The sequence below is a fragment of the Nerophis ophidion genome, linkage group LG09 (assembly GCF_033978795.1).
Source record: "Nerophis ophidion isolate RoL-2023_Sa linkage group LG09, RoL_Noph_v1.0, whole genome shotgun sequence".
NCBI classification, from domain to species: Eukaryota; Metazoa; Chordata; class Actinopteri; order Syngnathiformes; family Syngnathidae; genus Nerophis; species Nerophis ophidion.
The window spans coordinates 13,153,289-13,166,585 of record NC_084619.1 but is presented as its reverse complement, the minus strand read 5'-3'; the positions used below and the strand labels follow the sequence as shown (position 1 = coordinate 13,166,585).

Genomic DNA, 13,297 nt, shown 5'->3' with positions numbered 1-13,297 from the left:
ATTTAGAGTTCGGAAATCGGTTAAAAAAATAGATGGTCTTTTTTCTGCACCATCAAGGTATATATTGACGCTTGCATAGGTTTGGTGATAATGTTTCCCTTTAAGCAAATATTATTTTTGAGTACTATTAGAATGATTAAAATAACCATCACAGGCCTGTCCTTTCTGCAGGAAGCCGAACGGTGTCTACACCAGGAGGCCAAGCTCAAACTGGACGACGTCACATTTGATATCCAGAGTTTTATTTCCGAGCACGCTCTCTTCTTGAGTCCGGCTCAGAGCCGCTGCCTCCTTAGGCTCCTCAGCAGCACCCAGCGAGCCTTTAGGGACCAGAAGGACAGACTTGTGGCCTTGAGGTGCACCTTAGATGTCCTGTTGCTCACCAAGGAAAGGGAAGAGCAGGAGAAGGTCTGCTTGTGGATATGCTTCGCACAATTCATATGTTGGCAGTTCGGCATGGATCTTGTACTAAAATGCAAGTTGGTAAAAGAGGCTTACTCATTACGTTGTTTTTTTATACCACTGTCCATGACGGACTATTTTATTGTGAAATGTCACCATATGATATTTTCATTTCTTTCTTTCAGTACCTAATGGCATGCTTTACTATGTTACTATAACCTATGTGCTGTGTTCTACAGGTGTCCAGAGACCCCATAAGCCATTAACAGTTGAAATAATGCACTGCTGGACTTCCTTCATATTGCATTAACTCACTCGGCATAATGTCCTGGTGTACTTTCTCAACACCAAAAACAAGGACTGGCTCGCATGTTTACAGCATACCAAATTTTCTCACTCTTGTTGTGTCAAGGGAAATGTATTTGTGCCTGTTTTCTGCCTGGTTGAAACTAATATGTACTGTAGTAAGCAAAATATTCTGACCTGGTTTTGTTCACAGTCCCTTTTGGCGAGGCAGCAAGAGATTGCAGACAAGCTGGAGGAAGTGTGTGACGGTCTCACTTTGACTGAGAACCGTCTGATTGGTCACCAGCAGCAGGCCGACAGTGCAGAGTGCGTGGCAGACCTGCAGCAGTACCAGCAGGAGCATCAGGTGCAAAGAATGTCTTAGACCAGGGGTGTCAAACTCAATTTACCTCAGGGCCAATGGAAGTAGAGTCAGGGCGAGGCTTGGCCGTATTCACCGTATTAGTTAACTACTTCTACCAGCAGTTATAATAACCTTGAGCTATAGAGAGAGCCGTACAAGCCAAATATTTTAAAAAGTATTTCCGTGAGAGCCATACAACTTTATTTCTTTTTTTTATCACTGAATACAACTATATGCGTGCATTTTTAAGAAAGACCAACATTTTTAGAGTATAATAAGTCTCTTATTCTTTTATATAACATTGTTATTCTGAGGCTAGCCAAAAATAAATAAACTACTTCTTACCATTAATGCGACTTCTTGAACAGGTGCGGTAGAAACCGGAAAATGCATGAGAATGTTTTGTATTTTGAACGTTATTTTTGATACTGTGATTACCAGCGGATTTATTCATTACTTAACGTGTTAAGCAATGTCAGCTAAAATGTATCTGAGAGCTAAATGCAGTCATCAAAAGAGCCGCATCTGGCTCTAGAGCCATAGGTTCCCTACCCCTGAGCTGTAGTAGGCCTTAAATCAGGGGTCACCAACCTTTTTGAAATTTAAAAGCTACTTCTTGGGTACTGATTAATGCGAAGGGCTACCAGTTTGATACACACTTAAAAAAAATTCCAGAAATAGCCAATTTGCTCAATTTACCTTTTATAAATACATCTATATATATATTTAAAAAATGGGTATTTTTGTCTGTCATTCCGTTGTACATCTTTTTCCTTTTACGGAAGGTTTTTTGTACAGAATAAATGATGAAAAAAACACTAAATTGAACGGTTTAAAAGAGGAGAAAACACGAAAAAAATGAAAATAAAATTTTGAAGCATAGTTTATCTTCAATTTCGACTCTTTAAAATTCAAAATTCAACCAAAAAAATAAATAGAAAAACAAGCTAATTCGATTTTTAAAAAAACGAAAAAAAAAACAATACATTTATGGAACATCATTAGTAATTTTTCCTGATTAAGATTAATTTTAGAATTGTGATTACATGTTTTGAATAGGTTAAAATCCAATCTGCCCTTTTTTTATAATATATAACAGATTGGACCAATCTGTTAACAAAGACAAATCATTATTTCTTCTAGATTTTCCGGAACAAACATTTTAAAAGAAATTCAAAAGACTTTGAAATAAGATTTAAATTTGATTCTACAGATTGTCTAGATTTGCCAGAATATTTTTTGGGAATTTTAATCATAATAAGTTAGAAGAAATATTTCACAAATATTCTTCGTCGAAAAAACAGAAGCTAAAATGAAGAATTAAATTAAAATGTATTTATTATTCTTTACAATAATAAAAAAAAAATGCTTTAACATTGATTTCAATTGTCAGGAAAGAAGAAGAAGGAATTTAAAAGGTAAAAAGGTATATGTGTTTAAAAATCCTAAAATCATTTTTAAGGTTGTATTTTTTCTCTAAAATTGTCTTTCTGAAAGTTATAAGAAGCAAAGTAAAGAAAAAAATGTATTTATTCAAACAAATGAAGACCAAGTCTATTTGAGTCCTGTTTCTCTTAGAATTAAAAATGTCGAACAAAGCGAGAGTAGCTTGCTAGTAAATAAATACAATTTAAAAAATAGAGGCAGCTCACTGGTAAGTGCTGCTATTTGAGCTATTTTTAGAACTGGCCAGCGGGCGACTCATCTGGTCCTTACGGGCTACCTGGTGCCCGCGGAACAAGACTCCTAGGTACTTGAACTCCTCCACTTGGGGCAGGGTCTCCCCCCCAACCCGGAGATGGCACTCCACCCTTTTCCGGGAGAGAACCGTGGACTCGGATATATTAATTTGCTTCACTAAATGGTTCCATGTGGTGGCGACTTCTCCAGAGTGCACTCCGCCTTTCGCCAAAACGCAGCTGAGATAGGCTCCATTACCCCCCCGCAACCCCAAAAGGGACAAGCGGTAGAAAATGGATGGATGGAATTGTACTTAATAGATCACACGCAACATGCCCACTAACAGTGGACACAATTTTATAGTTTGCAAACTGTTTAGCAAATAGTGTTTATATCTTTGTAAATCAGGTCTTAGTGTTCTTTATAGTCGGGCTCAACATTTCGGTAATGTATAAAACTATCAGCCGACCGGGGTGCGCTGAAGTCCACAAAATATGGCCCTCTGGGCCGTGAGTTTGAGACCCCCTCACTCAGCAAATGCATTATTTTTATGATCGGTCAGGGTCCTGACTGTTCCTCTTATGTGATCTACAGGCTTTGCAAAAAGACGTTTTGACAAATGCCAGCGCTTTGAATGAGGTCATCACCGGCACAAAAAGGTTTCTGGAGGAAAACCGGGCCAACCTGACGACGGATCAAATCGCCTCGATTGAAACCAAGTTGGATGAAGCTGAAAGCAAGGCCAAGCTGATCCACCAGCGAGCGGAGGAATCCAGGAAGGACTTAGAGAAGGTTGTTACCACAGCCATAAAACAGGAAAGTGAAAAGGTCAGCAGCAGCTCTTTCTCACCGCTAGTAAAATATATGCCATTTTTTTTTATCAACATGTATGCACATTTTACTTGTCGTTTGTCTGATCAGGCTGCAGCTGTCGAGCGACTCGAGGAAAGTAAAAACAAAATAGAAGGTCTACTGGAGTGGATGTCCAACATCGGCAATGAAAATGAGCGGAGAGCTATTGATCAGACTGACTTTATAAGCAAAGAGAACGGAAACCTGCCAGAAGAGACATCCGAGAAGTTACGGAAAGGAGAGAGGGATGATGCTAATGGGAACAGTCTGCAACGCAGTGAAAGTGACTTTGATGGGAAGAAGGAGGCCAGCATGGATGTTGACAAACAGTATGAAAGATTGAAGGTATGTTTGGTTTACTGCTTAACAAAAGTACATTACTCACATTTGTAGCAAATATTTTCATCACCGTGCATATCTTCTCACGGTACAAAAAAACATTGAATTTATTACAGCTTGCAACGCTGTGTAGATTTACTATCAACTGAAAATGGCAGACCGGGGTGGTGGTTCCTTTCTTTAAGAAGGGGGACCGGAGGGTGTGTTCCAACTATCGTGGGATCACACTCCTCAGCCTTCCCGGTAAGGTTTATTCAGGTGTACTGGAGAGGAGACTACGCCGGATAGTCGAACCTCGGATTCAGGAGGAACAGTGTGGTTTTCGTCCTGGTCGTGGAACTGTGGACCAGCTCTATACTCTCGGCAGGGTTCTTGAGGGTGCATGGGAGTTTGCCCAACCAGTCTACATGTGCTTTGTGGACTTGGAGAAGGCATTCGACCGTGTCCCTCGGGAAGTCCTGTGGGGAGTGCTCAGAGAGTATGGGGTATCGGACTGTCTTATTGTGGCGGTCCGCTCCCTGTACGATCAGTGTCAGAGCTTGGTCCGCATTGCCGGCAGTAAGTCGGACACATTTCCAGTGAGGGTTGGACTCCGCCAAGGCTGTCCTTTGTCACCGATTCTGTTCATAACTTTTATGGACAGAATTTCTAGGCGCAGTCAAGGCGTTGACGGGTTCCGGTTTGGTGACCGCAGGATTAGGTCTCTGCTTTTTGCAGATGATGTGGTCCTGATGGCTTCATCTGACCGGGATCTTCAGCTCTCACTGGATCGGTTTGCAGCCGAGTGTGAAGCGACCGGAATGAGAATCAGCACCTCCAAGTCCGGTTCTCGCCCGGAAAAGGGTGGAATGCCATCTCCGGGTTGGGGAGAAGACCCTGCCCTAAGTGGAGGAGTTCAAGTACCTAGGAGTCTTGTTCACGAGTAAGGGAAGAGTGGATCGTGAGATCGACAGGCGGATCGGTGCGGCGTCTTCAGTAATGCGGACGTTGTACCGATCCGTTGTGGTGAAGAAGGAGCTGAGCCGGAAGGCAAAGCTCTCAATTTACCGGTCGATCTACGTTCCCATCCTCACCTATGGTCATGAGCTTTGGGTCATGACCGAAAGGATAAGATCACGGGTACAAGCGACCGAAATGAGTTTCCTCCCCCGGGTGGCGGGGCTCTCCCTTAGATATAGGGTGAGAAGCTCTGCCATCCGGGAGGAACTCAAAGTAAAGCCGCTGCTCCTCCACATCGAGAGGAGTCTGATGAGGTGGTTCGGGCATCTGGTCAGGATGCCACCCGAACGCCTCCCTAGGGAGGTGTTTAGGGCACGTCCAACCGGTAGGAGGCCACGGGGAAGACCCAGGACACGTTGGGAAGACTATGTCTCCCGGCTGGCCTGGGAACGCCTCGGGATCTAGACGAAGTGGCTGGGGAGAGGGAAGTCTGGGTTTCCCTGCTTAGGTTGTTGCCCCCGCGACCCGACCTCGGATAAGCGGAAGAAGATGGATGGATGGATGGATGAAAATGGCACAAGTGACAACATCTCACTGTGAATATTTCCAAACTGTGTTCAATGTGTCAATATTTAGTGCTGCTAGTCATAAGTACATTCATGTCCCTTGAGAAGATTTACTGCAGATTTGAGTTAAAAATCTGCTTGTTGCAGAATTTATGAATTTTTTGCATTTTCATTTACGTTTCCTACTACACACTAATGCAAAAATATATCAGTTTAGTTGCATTCATTCCTGGAAATTGCAATATTGTTGCGTTAATCCCTACGTCCACTTCCTAATTGTTAGTTTTTCCTTTTTACCTCTTATGTCATTTATTTCACCACATATTTGTTCCCACTACCGCACCTTAAGTTGGAGTCTTTAATCTCGTTATATGCATATATAATGACAATAAAGTTAATTCGATTCTATTCTATTCTAATTCCTGACAATTTGCATACTGATATTTAACATTAGATTACATCAGGAGATATTGTAGTATATCGTGTTAATGGTTTCTTTCTTATGTATTTGCTAAAGTACCAAATGTAATGCATTCTCCAAAAAAGAGGTATGAGAAAAGAACATTTCTAAAGAATGTTCTCTCAAAAGTACAATATTTCTCTTTAAGAGGCCAGAATTATTATGGACCGTGGATGGTGAAATCACTAAATTATTTGCAGTAGCTTGTTGAGAAATGTTGTTCTTAATCTGTCTGACAATTTGCTCACACATTTGTTCACAAAGTGGTGACTCTCACCCCATCCTTGTTTGTGAATGACTGAGCATTTCATGGAAGCTGCTTTTATACCCAATCATGGCACCCGCCTGTTGCCTATTAGCCCGTTCACCTATGGGATGATCCAAATAAGTGTTTGATGAGAATTCCTCAACTTTCTTGGTCTTTTTTGCCACTTGTGCCAGCTTTTTAAAACATGTTGCAGGCATCAAATTCCAAATTAACTAATATTTGCCAAAAATAGCAAAGTTGACCCGTTCGAACGTTAAGTATTTTGTCTTTGCAGTCTATTTAACTGAATATAGGTTGAAAAGAATTTGCAAGTCATTGTATTCTCTTTTTATTTACAATTTACACAACGGGCCCACTTCACTGGTTTTGTACATTCAATGACAGCTAACGCTAGCTATCCAAATTGCTATTTTTAGCTAACAACACCTAAAGCTACCTTATGAACTTACGTAATTACGTCGTAACGTAGGAGAAGCTGTGAGAAGGTGGGATATACTTTGTAAAATACATTGGAAAGTTGGCACCCTCTAGGTCAGTGGTTCTCAAATGGGGGTACGCATACCAATGGGGGTACTTGAAGGTATGCCAAGGGGTGGTATAGCTCGGTTGGTAGAGCGGCTGTGCCAGCAACTTGAGGGTTGCAGGTTCGATCCCTGCTTCCGCCATCCTAGTCACTGCCGTTGTGTCCTTGGGCAAGACACTTTACCCACCTGCTCCCAGTGCCACCCACACTGGTTTAAATGTAACTTAGATATTGAGGTTCACTATGTAAAGCGCTTTGAGTCACTAGAGAAAAAGCGCTATATAAATATGAAATTCACTGCACTATGTGAGATTTTTTTAAATTTTCTAAAAATAACAACAATTCAAAAATCCTTTATAAATATATTTATTGAATAATACTTCAACAAAATATGAATGTAAGGTCATAAACTGTGAAAAGAAATGCAACAATGCAATATTCAGTGTTGACAGTTAGATTTTTTGTGGACATGTTCCATAAATATTGATGTTCAAGATTTCTCTTTTTGTGAAGAAATGTTTAGAATTAAGTTCATGAATCCAGATGGATCTCTATTACAATCCCCAAAGAGGGCACTTTAAATTGTTGATGACTTCTATGTGTCGAAATCTTTATTTATAATTGAATCACTTGTTTATTTTTCAACAAGTTTTTACTTATTTTTATATCTTTTTTTCCAAATAGTTCAAGAAAGACCACTACAAATGAGCAATATTTTGCACTGTTATACAATTTGATAAATCAGAAACTGATGACATAGTGCTGTATTAGACTTTTTTATCTCTTTTTTTTTAACCAAAAATGCTTTACTCCGATTAGGGGGTTCTTGAATTAAAAAATAGTTTACAGGGGGTACATCACTGAAAAAAGGTTGAGAACCACAGCTCTAGGTATCTGTGTAATTGAAATGGAACAAAACTAAAACATGTGATGATCCGGGCAGGGGATCATAACACAAATAAGTATATCCTCCTTGCTCTGACATCACAATGTAACAAGACTTCATAACCCCCATGATTTGACACTTTGACATTGTTTGACCCAAGTCAGAAAAGACAAAAATCATTGTAGGTCACCTTTAATGATGTATTTCTTATGTAATTATTATGTTATATAATACGATACCCAGTATCACGGTCTTCAAGTCTTTTTTGTTCATGCAGGCTCGCCATCAGGAGATTCTGTCCCAGCAGCAGGATTTAATCGTGGCCACCCAGTCGGCCCAGGCCCTCTTGGACAAGCAAGCCAATGTTTTGTCTCCAAATGAGAAGGAAAAACTGCAGAAGAACATCCTGGAACTTAAGGGTCGCTATGACGCCTCCCTGACCCAGGCTGAGCAGCAGATGAAGCAGATGCAGAGCGTCCAGGAGGAACTGAAGAAATTTCAGGACGATTGCGCGGAGTTTGAGGACTGGTTAGCGCAGGCTGAGGGCGAGATGGAACAACTGAGCGCCTCTGAGTGCTCACTGAAAATCCTCAACGATAAACTCCTCCGACAGAAGAGCTTCTCTGAGGATGTCATCTCTCACAAGGGGGACCTTCGTTTTATTACCATTTCGGGCCAGAAGGTACTGGATGTGGCCAAAGCCTGTGGAGTATCTGACCCAATGTCTAAAAACGGCCAGATGCAAGTGGACACTTCAGGAACCTGCTCTGCGGTCAAGGATAAACTGGACTCTGCAGCCAGTCGATACAAGACTCTACACTTGCAGGTATTCTGCTAAAAAAAAAAAAAAAAAAAAAAAAAAACTCAAGTGTGCAATGACATCATTTTACCGCCTGGTGGCAGCATTTACTAAATCATAATTTTATCCATCACCAAATTCTACAACTTTAAAGACAGCCACCTCATGCATTTTCATGATATTTGACATGAGGATTTATATAATACAGTGGGGCAAAAAAGTATTTAGTCAGCCACCGATTGTGCAAGTTCTCCCACTTAAAATGATGGCAGAGGTCTGTAATTTTCATCATAGGTACACTTCAACTGTGAAAGACAGAATGTGAAAAAGAAATCCAGGAATTCACATTGTAGGAATTTTAAATCATTTATTTGTAAAATATGGTGGAAAATACGTATTAGGTCAACCATTCAAAGCTCTCACTGATAGAAGAAGGTTTTGGCTCAAAATCTCACGATACATTGGCCCCGTTCATTCTTTCCTTAACACGGATCAACCGTCCTGTCCCCTTAGCAGAAAAACAGCCCCAAAGCATGATGTTTCCACCCCCATTCATTACAGTAGGTGTGGTGTTCTTGGGATGCAACTGAGTATTCTTCTTCCTCCAAACACGATGAGTTAAGTTTATACCAAAATTGATACATGGATGATACAGCAGAGGATTGGGAGAATGTCATGTGGTCAGATGAAACCAAAATAGAATTTTTTGGTATAAACTCAAATCGCCATATTTGGAGGAAGAAGAATACTGAGTTGCATCCCAAGAACACCATACCTACTGTGAAGCATGGGGGTGGAAACATCATGCTTTGGGGCTGTTTTTCTGCTAAGGGGACAGGACGATTGATCCGTGTTAAGGAAAGAATGAATGGGGCCATGTATCGTGAGATTTTGAGCCAAAACCTCCTTTCATCAGTGAGAGCTTTGAATGGTTGACCAAATACTTATTTTCCACCATAATTTACAAATTCTTTAAAATTCCTACAATGTGAATTCCTGGATTTTTATTTCACATTCTGTCTCTCACAGTTGAAGTGTACCTATGATGAAAATTACAGACCTCTGTCATCATTTTAAGTGGGAGAACTTGCACAATCGTTGGCTGACTAAATACTTTTTTTGCCCCACTGTATATGTGACACCCTTTTGCCCCTTCTTTGCTCACATATTACATTCATTTCAGTGCAATCAGCTCGGCAACAACCTCAGAGATGTTGTTGACAAGTACAAGCGGTATGACGACTCCAGCACGGGCCTCGTGAAGTGGCTCGGGAGCTCCGAGGAGGAGGCCAGGAAGCAGCAGTCAGAAGCCATCTCAGCCGAGCCACAAATTCTGCAGAAACAGTTGGAGGACACCAAGGCAAGACACATCAGATGTACTTTAGTTGGCTGAATTGTTGTTGTTTTTGTGCCATCTAAATTATGTGTAGCAGTCATGTAAAAATGCCAGAATGTGTTCATCAGTGAGGTTAAAAAGTCAAGAGAGAGTTTGAGCTTGCGCGTGGATGACTTACTGTACAAAGCATACCAAATACAGCAATTTACTTCCTCTAAATGTGACGTTATAGCTATTTTAAGATAACTCTTGCTGACAAAGATATTGGCTGCAGTTTGTTAAATATTTCACTGAAATCGCAGCATAAATAAAGATAAGAACCTGAATCAGGACCAACTAAAAAAAAAGTAGTTTTCGAAACCACGAGACTCCTCAATGATAGTGATAATCCCGTCTAATATTTTTTAGAATACTTTTTTTTTTTGAATGAATCATAAGGTCTGACTATACTGTACTGTATCTTTCAACAATTTTGAATAAGTCAATAAATAAATCAATCAATCAAACATTATTTGTTTAGCACTTTTCAAGCACAGGCAAGTTGAATCACAAAGTGCTTTAAAAATGTAAAAAAAAGGAACGCACACACAGCCACACAGCACTTTTGACAATATCAAAACATGGCATTGTATTGAAGATTTGGGAAAAATGCCCCCTTTTACTTGCCAACCCTCCAGGATTTTCCGGGGGGACTCCCGACATTCAGCGCTTCTCCCGAAACCCTCCCGGGACAAATTTTCTCCCGAAAATCTCCCGAAATTCAGGCGGAGCTGGAGCCCACGGCCCCTCCAGCTCCATGCGGACCTGAGTGAAGACACCCTGTTTTCACGTCTGCTTTCCCACAATATAAACAGTTATAACTGTAGAATGATCGAGGGCGAGTTGTTGGTTTCTTATGTGGGTTTATTGTTAGGCAGTTTCATTAACGTCCTCCCAGCGCGGTGACAACACACAACAACAGCAGTCACGTTTTCGTCAACCGTAAAACAGTTTGTCTGCCGTAAACAGCAATGTTGTGACACTCTTAAACAGGACAATACTGCCATCTACTGTGACAATAACATCTACGGCAGGGGTCACCAACCGTTTTGAAACCAAGAGCTACTTCTTGGGTACTGAATAATGCGAAGGGCTACCAGTTTGAAACACACTTAAATAAATTGCCAGAAATAGCCAATTTGCTAAATTTACCTTTAAGGCTATGTTATTATTTGAATCACACTTAGATAAATTGCCAGAAATAGTCAATTTGCTCAATTTACCTTTAACACTATCTTATTATTAATAATTAATGATATTTATCTTTGTGGAAACACTGATCATCGTAATGATTTCTCACAATATATATTTTTGATGTCATGTTCTAGCTGTAGATATACTCCTCCCCTCTTAACCACTCCCCCAACTACACCCTGCCCCCCAACCACGCCCCCCACGACCCACCTCCCGAAATCGGAGGTCTCAAGGTTGGCAAGTATGACAATAGAGAATTACTAAAACATGACTGACGGACAGTATGCAGAGTTTCAAGCGTTATTTTCAGATGTGTAGCAAAGCCTGATTTTCAATAATGTCATGTAATTAGAGGTGGGGCAGCGACTATATATAGAGCGGAGGATTTTTCTGTTTTTTCTACACTGGTGGTCTTAAACCGTTAAAAAGTACATTTTAGATGGATGACTCAGTCTTCAATCTGGTTAAATACACTGGCAATGAATGATAGTTTTGATTCTGCTGTCACGCTGGGTCACTGACCTCGTCTCGGTCGTTATCCACAGGCTTTGCAAGGGGAAATGAGCGGGCATCAAACCGCTATTGACACGCTACGCAAAACAGCTGAGTCCTTGGTCACATCTGAAGGGAACCTGCTGCGCAACTTAGATGAGATCCAGGAGACAGTAGGTGAGCGTTCAAATCCGACAACAGCTGCTTTTTGCATTGCAATTCAAATACCTGAACTTTCAAACGTAACTGGGTTTGTTTTGTCTACCTTGCAGATGACATAGTAGAGCGCTATGACAACCTGTCCAAGTCCGTGAGTGATCGCAATGAGAAACTGCAGATCACTTTGACCCGCTCCATGAGTGTCCAGGATGGACTGGATGAGATGATGGGTTGGATGAAGGGAGTTGAGGCCAGTGTGGAAGAGAATGGACAAATTCCACTGGACTCTGCATCTATCAAAGACATGCTCAGCAAAGAAGCAGTATGTATGATTATTGCTATATTACTGCATCAACCTGAATATATGTCAACCCTGGCACTTTTTACGACAAAGATGAATTTATCGTATTTCCCAAGCTTTGAACCCTGCGGTTTATACAATAGTGCGGCTAATTTATGTGTTTTTTTTCGCTAACCGCCTTAATGTTTTGTATACAAAAAGACACAGGAACTGAAAAGGTGTGTTTTTGTTTGTGCTTATGGAGCCATCTTTTGGAAGAGTTTGCTCACTGCGAGTCGAAAGTCTACAGTATTACCTTCTGTTTTTGCCTTGAACCGGACGTATAAGTGCCGTTCCGTCTACTAGTCGTCAAAAGCATTTCTACCCATATGGTTTCTTCATTCTTTACTCCAAGCAACGTTTGTAAGTTTTACAATATAACAAAAACAAGTTATAGTCAGTAAACTGTCACATGTTTGATGGTAATGTTTTCATGCATATTTGTACATTCTATCGTAATGTAATCAAACTTGCGTCGTTAACACTAGCTAAAATGCTAATACGTTTGCATTACTATTAACAATTTACAATGGCATTCTTTTTTTATTGTTGACGAGAGCACGGAAAATTGTATGTAATTGCAGCGTTCGCCTCTTTCTGAATGCGGCACAGCCATTTGTGCGTAACTGTCCTTAGTTGAAGTGAAGTTAATTATATTTATATAGTGCTTTTTCTCTAGAGACTCAAAGCGCTTTACATAATGAAACCCAATATCTATTTTTTTTTTACATTTAAACCAGTGTGGGTGGGACTGGGAGCAGGTGGGTAAAGTGTCTTGCCCAAGGACACAACGGCAGTGACTAGGATGGCGGAAACGGGGATCGAACCTGCAAATATTGCAGCTTCCCGACATCACATATTTTTTCATGTTTATATATATATGTATATATATATATATATATAAAAATGTTTAAACATATTTTACTATTTTTTGGTGCTAAATTAAGCATTTTGAAGTATAACTTGGCTGAATAAACTAAAAATATCAATACTACATTATTATTGGCTACTGTAGACCAAACCCTTCTGTATCTTGGCCACTGATTGGCTCAGCTCAGCAGCATTACTATATTAGACTAATTGATTGATTGATTGAAACTTTTATTAGTAGATTGCACAGTACAGTACATATTCCGTACAATTGACCACTAAATGGTAACACCCCAATAAGTTTTTCAACTTGTTTAAGTCGGGGTCCACCTTAATCAATTCACGGTAAACATGGTAGACTAAATAAGTTTACAGGTGACTAAAGGGTGTAATTTAATATCCAGAGAGCCCTCACAATGTAACACATTTTTTTAGAAGGTTGTAACCCGTTTTTCTATGCTGTAGTTATTAAAATATATTTGATTTATACTTTGCAGAAATTTA

At 40.3% G+C, this 13,297-nt stretch overlaps 1 protein-coding gene across 19 annotated transcripts in view; it reads left to right on the top strand.

Annotated features, from left to right (window-relative positions):
- dst (dystonin) overlaps positions 1–13,297 on the top strand; it is a 299,316-nt gene that overhangs the window by 184,386 nt on the left and 101,633 nt on the right. For 18 of the 19 annotated variants that reach the window (XM_061910351.1, XM_061910348.1, XM_061910367.1 and 15 more), the window contains 8 exons: positions 172–408; positions 902–1,054; positions 3,326–3,559; positions 3,653–3,928; positions 7,842–8,390; positions 9,547–9,723; positions 11,478–11,601; positions 11,697–11,905. In XM_061910351.1, the coding sequence (XP_061766335.1) occupies positions 172–408; positions 902–1,054; positions 3,326–3,559; positions 3,653–3,928; positions 7,842–8,390; positions 9,547–9,723; positions 11,478–11,601; positions 11,697–11,905 (1,959 nt within the window). The remainder of the gene's footprint in view (positions 1–171; positions 409–901; positions 1,055–3,325; positions 3,560–3,652; positions 3,929–7,841; positions 8,391–9,546; positions 9,724–11,477; positions 11,602–11,696; positions 11,906–13,297) is intronic. The other variant, XM_061910366.1, reaches the window with a different exon arrangement.